Below are 10990 nucleotides of genomic sequence, written 5' to 3' on the forward strand. Positions count from 1 at the left end.
GGCACGGGTTCTGCTCTGACAGGATCCTACTGCTGTCCTCAACCCCCTAGGCAGACCCGGCAGGACAGCGGCAGTCGGGCTGGTGGCCGAGGCCCTCAGCCCCGAGGTGTAGTTCGGAGGGACTCTGTGACAGACCGCTCCCCCGGGAGGCTGCAGCCCCCAGCTCTGCACCTCCCCCGGGGCCTGTCGGCGCCCCCGCCAGACAGCACACACCCCGAGGGTCCCCTCAGGTGGGGACCAGGGGACCTGCGGCCGCTGCCCTCGAGCTGACAGGGTGTTGAGAGGAGCGATGCTGGCCGCAAGGAAGCCAGCAGCTGTGGCCCCACAGCTCTTACCTGCATTTTCATGCCGTCGATGCCCAGCCTGTGAGAAGAGATCGGGGGCACAGGGCAAACGGCAGGGGGTCAGGCCCAGAGCCCACGTCCAGAGCAACGCGCCCACTCAGCAGGGGATTCTCGAGGGCACACGCACACACCCCCAGGGGGCAGAGGGCCACCAGGGGAGGAGGACGCCCCTGAGAGGGCCACGCGGGGTGGCAGGGGGCCGCGCCCCCTGCTCTGCCCTCAGCCCTGCCCTCCACACTCACCACAGGTAGTCGGGGATCCTGGAGACGTGCTCCTGGAAGACGGAGGAGGCGGGCCCATCCACGTACCAGCGCACCAGCATGTTGATGGTTTTCGAGATCTGGAGGGGACGGCCCTGTCAGGGCACCCGCAGGCTCCCCGCTGGGCCCGCAGCCCTGCCCCACTGAGGCCCCGCACAGCCTCGCTCTGGGCTGGCCTTCCCTCTTGCCCACGTGCTCGCTGCTTCCAGGCCTGAGATTAAGAAACCAGGCCGCAGCCCTGCCCAGGAGAGGCGGGAGGGGCCGAGGCAGCGTGCAGAGGAGGGGGGAAGACAGGCTGACCCGCAGCGGTGACGAGAGCAGAACCACCACGCGGGTGACGGGCAAGGAGGGGACCCCAAGTAGGCACCTGGGGTCCTGTGTGTCCTGAGCTCCCATAGATAACGCAGGGGACCAGGGGCAGGGCTGTCTGAGGGCTCGGGGGGCCTCGGAGGCCGGACCCCTGCAGCAGGGCCACGAGCTCGGGGCAGATGCTCCTGAGGTCCAGATGTCCCTCCCACCGTGGGGTCCGCGGGTCAAGACCCAATTACGACGTGCCTCTAACTCGCTTTAGGCATCGAGTCAGAGCCCACACAGCATCCGCCGCGACTGCAGGGGGACGAGGCAGCCCCTCGGCTGGGGCAGTCGTGCTTTAGGCCCCTGGGGTACCACGAGGCCTAGAAAACACCTGGGAACACTATCGCGTGTGGGGCTCACGGCCGCTGCGCCCACCGGGCCCCCAGGGAGCCACAGTCACAGCCCATCCATAGGCTCACGACACCCCAGGGCCGCAGCCTCCCTCCCCCCAGCGCTGGCCACTGACCGCACAGCCCCAGGGGCAGAGCCAGGTCAGAAGCCCCGCAGCTCAGAGAAGCCTCGAGGCACCAAGCACCCAAGAGCCAAGAGCAGCATTCAGTTCCCGGTGTGAGGGGCAAAGGGAGGGTCCGGAGGTGCGGCGGGGGCACCAAGCCAGGAAGAGCGGCCCGCCCCACCGGCCAGAAGACTCTCAAGGGGGCCGCAAGAACCAGCGTGCCAGACACGGCGGTGGCGGCGGCAGGAGGCTGGGCCAAGCAAGGTCCCTGGAGCCCAGAGGCCTGCGTCCCAAAGGTCTGCAGCGTCCGGGAGGAAACCGCATCTCCAGGGAGACCCCCCAGCACCCCAGCACAGGCCTCTGGGCTACCTGCCCCCACTCGCCCGCCCCAGGCCAGACCCCCAAGGCGAGGGGCACTGACCGGGCCGATGGAGATGCACTTGGAGAAGCGGTCGTCGGCCGCGATGTGCTCGTACAGCTCCTGGGTGGCCCGCTGCCGCAGGCTGGTGCTGTGGTGGCGCTCATAGAAGTTGAGGACGGCTGGAGTGCGGTGCGGGGCCACGTGAGCACGGACGGGTCCCGGCCGCAGTCCCGCCCGGCACGCGCCTCACGGCCGGCAATCCCGGCCCTTCCTCCCGTCCTGCCCTTGCCCTCGCCCACCCGAGCAGCCTGCCCTCGCTGGCACCCTGGCGTGCAGTCCTGCTGCCCCGCAGCCGTGCTGGGGGAGCTCCACTGCCCCTCAGTGCTGACCAGGGCGGGGTCCTAGCTCCCTGCACAGGGCCTGACCACAGAACCAGTGAGGGCGGGAACACGCCAGCCTCCAGCGGGAGGCCACTGGGCCCTGAGCAGCCAGGAGGACCCTGGAGGATGCTCCTGGGTAGGGCCTCGTGGGGTGCTGCGCCTTCCCTCTGCCCGGTCCAAGGCCCTGGGCCCCGAATCCTGTTGGGGACCCCGGGCTCCAGGCAGATCTGCTGGACACGGGTGCACACAGTCGGGAGCCGACGGGACAGTGCGGGCCGAGGACCAGCCAGCCCCGGGCACCCACCGTACAGCGCGTTCAGCAGCCAGCTGTGCGGGGAGTACAGGTCGTCAGCGGCCACACTGTTCCTGTGCGCCGGCCAGTCGATGAGGCCATAGTCTTCCACGTAGATCTCCTGGAGGGGCGGCACCCCAAGGCCAGGCCCGAATGGGCTCCTGCCCCCAGACTTGGCTCATGGGTGCCCCGCGGCCCACCTGCTGCCCCAGCCCCCGCCCACGGTCCCAGGGATGGGAGGTGACTCGAGGGCGGCCCCAGGCTCCTGACCTGGCGGAGGCTCTGGACCAGCGGGTCCTCCTCGGTGCTCAGCCGGGTGCTGTAGCAGTAGGCCATGGGCAGGTACACCTGCCGGCAGTGGCACCAGAGCTTGGAAGGGTGCATGGGCATCCAGGTGGGAAGGAGCCTGGGGGGACAGCACGTCAGCAGGGCCCCCGCCACCTCAGCCCGGGCCCTGGCTGCCTGCACGCAGCCGCCAGCGGGGCTCCCGGGGCCCGGCCCGCAGGAGCTGACCCCTCCTCCTGGCTCGGCTGGGCGCGCCCCAAAGCCAGGAGGCCTGGCTCCCCAGCGTTCCCAGCTGTGACAGTCATGCCACAGTAACAGAAAAGGTTCATAATGGAGACGCGGGCGGGCGGGTCTAGGGAAGCGATGCACTCTCTGCAACTCAGCTGGAAGCTGAACACTATTCCAAAATAAAAAGCTTATCTAAAAGCCTCCAGGACTGCCACGTCTTCTCAAGACCTGGGTCATCCTCTCTGCTGAGTCTTTCGGGCGTGAGCACAGCCCTGCCCGCCTCCCAGGTGGGTGCCCTCTCCACCCTCCCCTTCTAGCCCCAGACCTCATGTGCAAGGGGCACAGGTGGCCCTGTGAGGGTGAGCCCACCCCGATGCTCCCAGCCCTGAGTAGGACAGGCGCCCATGGCCCCACCACCTGCGTCTCCCTGCTCCCTCCACCTGCTTTAAAAGGCATTACTACATATCGAGTGAGACGTCCAGCTTTTCCGCAGCTGGAGTGGTTCAAGGTCACCTGCCATCTGCCCTCTAACTATGCTCTGCAAAACCACTCCATCAGAGACTAGCAGTGTCCTCGTTACCGAGAGGCCCAGCGACCCCAGCCAGGGCCGCACTGTGTGACTGTGGGGACACAGACAAGACGGTCCCCAACGCCAGCCTCTGTGGCTCCTCACAGAGGCCCGGGTCCGAGGTCCAGCCAGCAAGCCCGCCACTGAGGGCCACTGGAATGGCCGGGAACTCCTCCCCACCCCCCCAGGGTGGCCAGCCTGGGAGGCGGCGCCCCGCCCCCACACAGGCAGGTCTGCCCCGGAGGAGGCTGGGGCCTCGGCCTTTTCACCAGGACCCTCCGGTCATCTCCTGACTGCCCTTCTCCTCCCGCCTCCCCTCCACCAAAGGCATCTAACACGAGGGCCCCCAACTTCCCTGAGGGCTCCTAGGGGGCCCTAACCCTGTGGACAGACCTCTGCTCCAGGGACCTCACCTCCCGAAGGGGACATCCGGCAGTTAAATGTCTGCGAATGTATTCTGGACTTGAGGCCATAGCTTTCATTAGATATTCACAAAACGTCTTTAAAAAGTCGCTGGTTTGGAGTTTCTACTGTGCCAAAACGGGATCGGCAGCATCTCTGGAGCGCGGGGATGCAGGTTCCATCCCTAGCCCCACCACAGTGCGTTAAGGATCTGGCATTGCCACATCTGTGGCTCAGGTCACAACTGCACCTCAGATCTGACCCCTGGCCTGGGAGCTCCATATGCCGCAGGAGGGGCCAGGAAAGAAAACAAGCAGAAACAGTTCCAGTTCACAGGTGTCGCACAATTCAGAAATGGTGTCGAGTTGGGGGAGGATTTAAACACTGCTGTGGTTGTGTGGAGAGGACAGCGCCCCTCTCTTAGCCATACACACTGGGGCATTCAGAGGGCGGGGAGGGGGCCTGGGACGGACGCTAACAACCCCCCACCCCCACCCCGTGGAGAAAAGGCCGTGCGCGCACGCGCGCCCTAGGGCCTCCTTCCCCTGCTTCTCCAGGGGCGCGCCCTCGTGTCCACAGCAAGACTCCAGCTTCACCTGCACCCGGAGCCTGAACCCCCAGGCAGGGCCCACCCACCTGGCACCTCCGGCCTCCCGGCAGCCCCTTCCCTCTTCTGCAGGGCTCTGCCCGAACCTGGAGCCACCCCGCTCCACGGAAGGGACAGTCCCGCCTCCACCTAACAGGCTGCATCGCTCTGCCTGCCCAGCCCCGGGTCGCCCGCGGGGAAGCGTACCACATCTCCGGGAGCAGGGTGTTGAGGCCTTCCCAGCTGTACACATTCAGGACGGCCAACCAGAACTTCCCCCACGAGGGCGTGTAGAGGGCGCCGCCTGTGAGAGAACAGGCCCGTCACCGCGGCAGTGAGGGTCCAGCCGCAGGAAGTCCGGGTCCCTGGGGAGGGCAGGCCTGCAGCGGCCGGGCGGAACCGACAGCCTCCCCAGCACAAGTGTGTGGAGCCCCTGCCCCGGGAAGGAGCACAGGCGGGGCGCCTCCTGGGAGGGTGTGGGCCCCGGGGCGCATGGGCTGGGGGCAGGGAGCCTCTCCCTCCCGGGGGCCCATCATCCATCGGCCCCAACCCTTGCTCCGCCCACGCTGCAGACGGGGCCCAACTGTGGCTGTGGGGACACCCCAGCAGCCCTGGTCCCAAGCACAGAGAAACGTCCTGGACCTGCTTCCCGAGGAGGCGTCAGCCCAAACCCAGGTGTGCAGAAGTCAGGGAGGCTCAGAGCCACGAGGGCAGTGCGGCCTGAGGCCCGTCCTCCCAGGCCAGGAGCAGAAAGCAGCCTTGGGACCTGACACCCGTGGGCCTGGAAGCTAACGAGGGCGTCGACACGAGGGCAAAGCCCGTATGGAGAAGGCAGGCTCTCCTCAGACGCGCCGGGTCACGCAGCTGGTAGGTCAGGAAAAGCTGGGGGAAGGGCCGTGCAGGGGCCGGGGGAGGGCGAGCAGGAGCCCCAGAGACGGTGGGTGCAGGGTGGCCCGGCCCCCAGAGCCCGGGGAGCCCCTGCCGTGAGCGCAGAGCAGGGCGGGCTGAGACGAGGAAAGCCACGCGGGCCGGCAGCCGGGGGCCGAGGGCAGCAGGAGCGCCAGGCCGCCGATGCCCGGCAGGGCACACATGAGAGCAGGAGCAGGGGCGCTGGCAGAGCTCTGCCAGCTCCTGCCACCCCGGGGCGGCTGGGCTGCCCTCTGGGAAGGCTGCGCCGGGAACACCCCGCGAGCATCTCACCAGCCTGCAGCTGACGGGCCCTGGCCCACTTGTGAGAGCAGCAGAAGTACGCGGCTACCTTAATCCACACGCTGCACGTGCACCGTGAGGCCGGACACTGCCCACCTCCTTCCGCTCGACGCCTTCCTGGCTCACGGGTTTTGCTGCGCGTCCTGCTAGGACGCATTTGCGAGCACCCGCCGCGCTGAGGGAACAGGAGCACGACGGGCGTGCCGTGCAGGGTGTACCTTTCGCGTGGAGGACGTTCCGGGCTCGCACCAGGTTGGGATCGTCGGGCCCCACGCCCAGAATCCTCAAAGACACATAGTTCAGCACAGTTCCAAACACCGTGGACTTGTCCTCGATGTGCCTACGGGAAAAGGAAACAGGGAGAAAGCGACATCTTCTGGAGTTCCTGCTGTGGCTCAGCGGGTTAAGAACCTGACACAGTGTCCATGAAGATGAGGGTTCCACCCCTGGCTTTGCTCAGTGGGTTGGGGATCCGGCATCGTCGTGAGCTGTGGTGTAGGTGGCAAGCTCGGCCCAGATCTGGCATTGCTGTGGCTGTGGTGCAGACCGGCAGCGGTAGCTCCAATTTGACCCCTAGCCTGGGAACCTCCATATGCCACAGGTGCAGTCGTAAAAAGAAAAAAAATAATAATATCTTCCATCACTTGTAAGAGATTAAGTAACCCTTTTGTGAAATTTCCTCAGAAAAGTCAAAAAAAAAAAGAAACATCCAGAGCAGTCATTCTCTCATAGGAATTCCGGCACCTCCCAGCACAACTGAGCAGTTTTGAAAGTGCCCAGCAGGACCTGCCCGGCTCCTCTGTCTACCTCCTCTGTTGGCCTGAATCGACATGGCCAGGCCCCAGGCAGTGACCACGTCCAGATCCCCCTTCACCACGACTCACAGAGCCAACTCCAGAGCAGTGTGCCAGGGCAGAAGGTGCCGGTGAGATCTCGAATTGGCCTCATCACCCACAGGCCACAGAGCTGAGACCTCAAACTGGAGAGGCCCATGACCCCGACCAGGAGGTGAGCAGGGCTGGGCTGTCCTAGGTCTCCTTAAGGAAGGCTGGTGTGGACTTAGCCGGCCCAGCATGGGCCCAAGTCCTGGCTGCCGGGCCCACGACCAGGCGGGCCAGCAGCTGACCCCCTTGGGAGGTGACTTTGCCTCAGAAAAGCAGGCTGAAAGGCGGGACAACAGCCTGGTCACCTCTCTCTGCTGCCAGCCCAGGGCGAGAACCATCTCCTGCCTTGGTGATGACAGCCAGAGGGTTTTCACTGCGGCCTGTGGGGCTCAAGAGGTGCTCACCCAGCTGTGAAACCGAGGCCCAGAAAGTGAACAGCCCTATTCTGAGACCCCAGGACCCGGCCTGCACGCAGCCTTTGCTGGCTCGCCCCCCACCCACCCCAGGCCCACAGCGGCCCTCACCCCACCCCGGGACAGATGCATTCCTACATAAGCGCGCACACACACGCACACACACACACACACACACACACCCGCGCGCGTGCACACGCAGGGACGCGGGATCGGGCGCACTCACAGGCCCCAGCCGCCGTCGGGGAGCTGCGCAGACCACAGGAATCGTATCATCTCTTCTCTGTACCCAGCCGGCAGGGGAATGCGCGCCGTGTAGCAGACGATCAGGAGGCCTGTGTGGCAGGAAGACCTTCCTCACGGGGAGCAGGCACTGACTCCTCCTCCCGAGAAGAGCCCCGTCCGCCAGGGCCTCCTTCCATGGAAACGCGGGCGGGCGGGGGCTACGCACAGCCCCGTCGGGGACTTTGGCCCAGGGGTCCCATGGAACAGCAGCAAGAGCACACATGACATGCACCACTTGGTGCGCGCCGACCACTCCGGGGTCCCATGCTATCCACCCGCCTGTAGGGGAGAAGCCCCAATGAGGCATCCCTGAGGGGGTAATGCCTACTCGCTTCTATTTACAAAGCAAATGTTGTTTTATAAGTATGACCCACAAAGAATCCCCAGGCCGGCCCTCTGAGCACGGTGCGCACAGGCTGTAGCCCACCGCTCTCCCCGGCCTCAGCAGCCTCAGGCCTGGCACCAAGCACGAGGCTGGGCAGGCCCTGGCAACCCCGTGTGGCGGAACAGGTGGATGCTTGACTGTGGCTCAGAGGCACGAGACGCCCAGGCAGGCATCACCCTGGAAGGACAGAGCGCAGCGGCGACACCAGAGGCTCACAGAAGAAGAAAGGCCGCCTCCACTTGTAACAGGTACGATGCGGCGAGACACGGAAACACACAGGCAGGAAGCAGAGCCAGTGTCATCTCCGTTTTACAGGCAAGGAAACCGAGGCACAGCTCCCAAGTGGTGGGGCTGGGGCGCAGGAGGCCCGACCCCAGAGTCAGCAGTCACTGCAGTGATGCCCAGCGTCACAGGGCCACCCAGTCATGACCTCCAGGGGCATTTTCCAAATTAAAGCAGAAAAAGACCAAACTTCAGCCAGCCATGGAAGAACCATGGCCCAGCACCCTCAAACAGGCCAGTGTCAACCTGTGCAGAGACCACATCCCAGCCTACAGCCTGCGGCGGCCGAGCCCAGGGCTGCAGCAGCAAAGCCCAGACTCAGTTCTCATGCCCACGGCCCAGACGAGGCAGCCAAGGCACGGTGACGTCTGTCACCTCGCCCAAGGTCAGAGAAAGACAGTGCGGTCACTGCCTCCCCAGGAAGACCCCTGGGAATAGTCTCAACAGGCTCCAGCTGCGCCGAGGGACCAACGAGCCCAGTGACATGTCCCTGAGGCCAGGTCCACAGGCCCCTGGAAGGGAAGACACAGCTCGGGAGGCAGCACGGCCTGGCGCCAAAAGGCCTGAAGGCCTGACTCCCAGTGCTGCTCCCACTAAGGCAAAAGGTCCTTCTACAGAAACTCATAGAAGGAAGTTTCCCCGATTACAAAGCTGAGCATTTCTTTAGAGAAACATGCTCAGGCTAGAGAACAGTCCTGAGTATCGAAAACAGCTCAGTGCCCTGGGGCCCAACTGCGTTGCAGTTGTAATCCTCCTGCAACGCAGAAGCCTAGCTTACGGCTCCCATTGGAGCTGGCCTGGCCACCTCCCCCTCAGGTGAGTTCACACGCTGGAGCTGCCCACAGGACTTGATGCCCACCCACCACTTTGCCCACCTCTGCACCCTGGCATAGGCTGGGCCCGCCCGACGCCGCTGCTCTGCCTCCCCGCCCCTCAGAGCACCCTCGCTCCTTTTCAGAACACCAGCCAGCTGGGCCTTGGCTCCCAACCCCTGGCACCGACCCCAGGACAGCTCAGGCACAGGGCGCCCCTCCCCGGCTCTTGACCCTGTGGACGCCCCGCTTTTCAGCTGCTCACTCATTCACATCATAGGCATTCACCAGGAGCCAGAACCAGAACAAGGCCTGGAACCAAAGCCGCCCCCGGGTGGCTGCCCCAGGGCGGCCTCGCCCACCGGCCCCAAGAGCACCCTCCTACCTGGCGTGAGGAAGAGTGGGCCTCCGTAATCACCCGCCCAGTGCCCGTCCTCGGCCTGCAGGCCAGTGTAAAACGTCATCCCATTCAGAGCGCCCTCACGCGCTGTGTGGGCTTTGGGCAAATCCTTGAAGTAACTCCTCTGCAAAGGAGAGAAACGAGACGAGGCCTGAGGCATCTGTGGCTGGGCGGGAGGGGTCTCAGCACTGAGGTTCAAGTCAAAGGAACGAATCTGAATTACTTCGAAAGGGTCAGTTGTTTCAGTCAAAAGGCTAAAACCCTGATGATGGCTCAGCAGTTAATGAATCTGACTGGCATCCATGAGGACGCAGGTTCGATCCCTGGCCCAGCTCAGTGGGTTAAGGTTCCAGCGTTGCCGTGAGCTGTGGTGTAGGTCGCAGAAGTGGCTCGGATCTGGCATTGCTGCGGCTGTGGCTCGGTTGGACCCCTAGCCTGGGAACCTCCATATGCCGTGGGTGTAGCCCTAAAAAGCAAAATAACCCCAACCTGAGGATGGTACTGCCCATCTCAGCAAATCAAAGAACAGTTCCTCATCCTCACAGTTTTGCTTTCCAGTCACATATCTGCAGATTTCTTCACCATTTCTCCAAGACATCTCAGGTAAATCAGGGGCCCAAGAGGGTGGGTGGGACACAGATGCCCACCCAGACCTGGAGCTCAGGCCTCTCTTGGGCAGGGGCCTTGGGATGGCATAGTGACAGGCAAACCCTATGGCTATATCCTGTTCTCTAACTGAATTTCTCATATGAAATTCACTGGATCAAAAACTTCCTGTTCTGAATCAAACCAAAGTGCAGTTTCTCACACATAACTTTGTGATAAAGGGATGGAAGCAAACCAAGGGCCCACCCCCACCAGATTCATGCTCTGCCTTTACCCCAGTTGACTCCTTTGGTGACATGTGACCCAGGTACTCATGGCCTGTCCCTTCTTCTTTAACAAAGAAAAAATACCCTTCACATCTAGCTGTTAAAAGCTCCTTTCTGGTTCCTGGAGCTTGTGGCCAAGCAGGGAGGCGGGCAGGTTCTGGGTCACTTCGCAGACCCTGTGTGTGTGAGGAGCAGAATCACACACGTACCGTGTCCAGTCCCAGGAGGTGAGCTTCCAGCCCAGACTGCTCTCGGCTAGGGCTTTCTTCCTCCTGAAGATATGTCCATCTCTGCCTCCCCTTCTCATTGCTGAGCCGCCAGCGGCTGAGGTCGGTGGCGGGTTCCATTTTAACGGGTCCCCGTCTTCGACGCAGACACCTGGAACCGATCGGGCTCAAGTGAGCAGCCACCCTCCCAGCTCCCTAGGTCAGAGGCCAGAGGGCGACGAACTCAGAGCTCCTCTCCAACCACCTGCACGGGACCACTGCTCCTCTTGCTTGCAAAGTAAAAACCCTCTCGGCGCGCTTCCGTCTCTAAACACCCGGAGAGCGGAGACACCTGCCTCCCCCCCCCACCGCCCACAGCCCCGCCCGACCCCCACGCAGACCCTGCACCGGGACCCCCGGCCCCAGAAGGCCCCCGGGCGACACCGCCGAAGGAAAGCCTGCCCTTCCCGGCCCCCACCGGCCCCCGAGGCCGGTGTGCCCAGGTCTCCACAGACGCCGGCCCGGGCCGACGGCGCAGCAGCCTCGCTGGGCGCCCCCGGCCCGATGAGACCCCTCCTGAGAGCCCCGACAGCGCCCTCCCTTCTCGGGGGTCGTGGGGCGCAAGGACTCACGTGCCCTCGGTCATGACTGCTGCCGCGCCCGGCGCTGGACCCGCTGCCACCTGCCTGCCCGCTCGCGCCCTGCGCAGGCGTGCTCCTCGGCCGACG

At 64.3% G+C, this 10990-nt stretch overlaps 1 protein-coding gene across 9 annotated transcripts in view; it reads right to left on the bottom strand.

Annotated features, from left to right (window-relative positions):
• The window catches only part of LSS (lanosterol synthase), a 34443-nt gene extending 23463 nt beyond the window's left edge, over positions 1–10980 (bottom strand). For 3 of the 9 annotated variants that reach the window (XR_014825295.1, XM_021082500.2, XM_084992446.1), the window contains exons 1-11: positions 10895–10980; positions 10266–10434; positions 9170–9308; positions 7247–7355; positions 5942–6063; positions 4722–4818; positions 2716–2851; positions 2458–2566; positions 1834–1952; positions 587–684; positions 336–363 (exon numbers count right to left, since the gene is read on the bottom strand). Coding sequence is in view for 6 of the 9 variants with exons in the window: in XM_021082500.2 (XP_020938159.2) it covers positions 336–363; positions 587–684; positions 1834–1952; positions 2458–2566; positions 2716–2851; positions 4722–4818; positions 5942–6063; positions 7247–7355; positions 9170–9308; positions 10266–10434; positions 10895–10908 (1140 nt within the window). In the remaining 3 variants the exon portion in view is untranslated. Of the gene's footprint in view, positions 1–335; positions 364–586; positions 685–1159; positions 1953–2457; positions 2567–2715; positions 2852–3939; positions 4113–4721; positions 4819–5941; positions 6064–7246; positions 7356–9169; positions 9309–10265; positions 10435–10894 lie in introns of those variants that run through there. The other 6 variants (XR_014825296.1, XR_014825297.1, XM_084992445.1 and 3 more) reach the window with 5 other exon arrangements.
• Between the last annotated feature and the right edge of the window lie 10 nt (positions 10981–10990).

The sequence above is a fragment of the Sus scrofa genome, chromosome 13, assembly GCF_054392235.1.
Source record: "Sus scrofa isolate SSC_HxYL_T2T_F1_AM1 chromosome 13, Sscrofa_HxYL_maternal_Yorkshire_Landrace_v2.0, whole genome shotgun sequence".
Lineage (NCBI taxonomy): Eukaryota > Metazoa > Chordata > Mammalia > Artiodactyla > Suidae > Sus > Sus scrofa.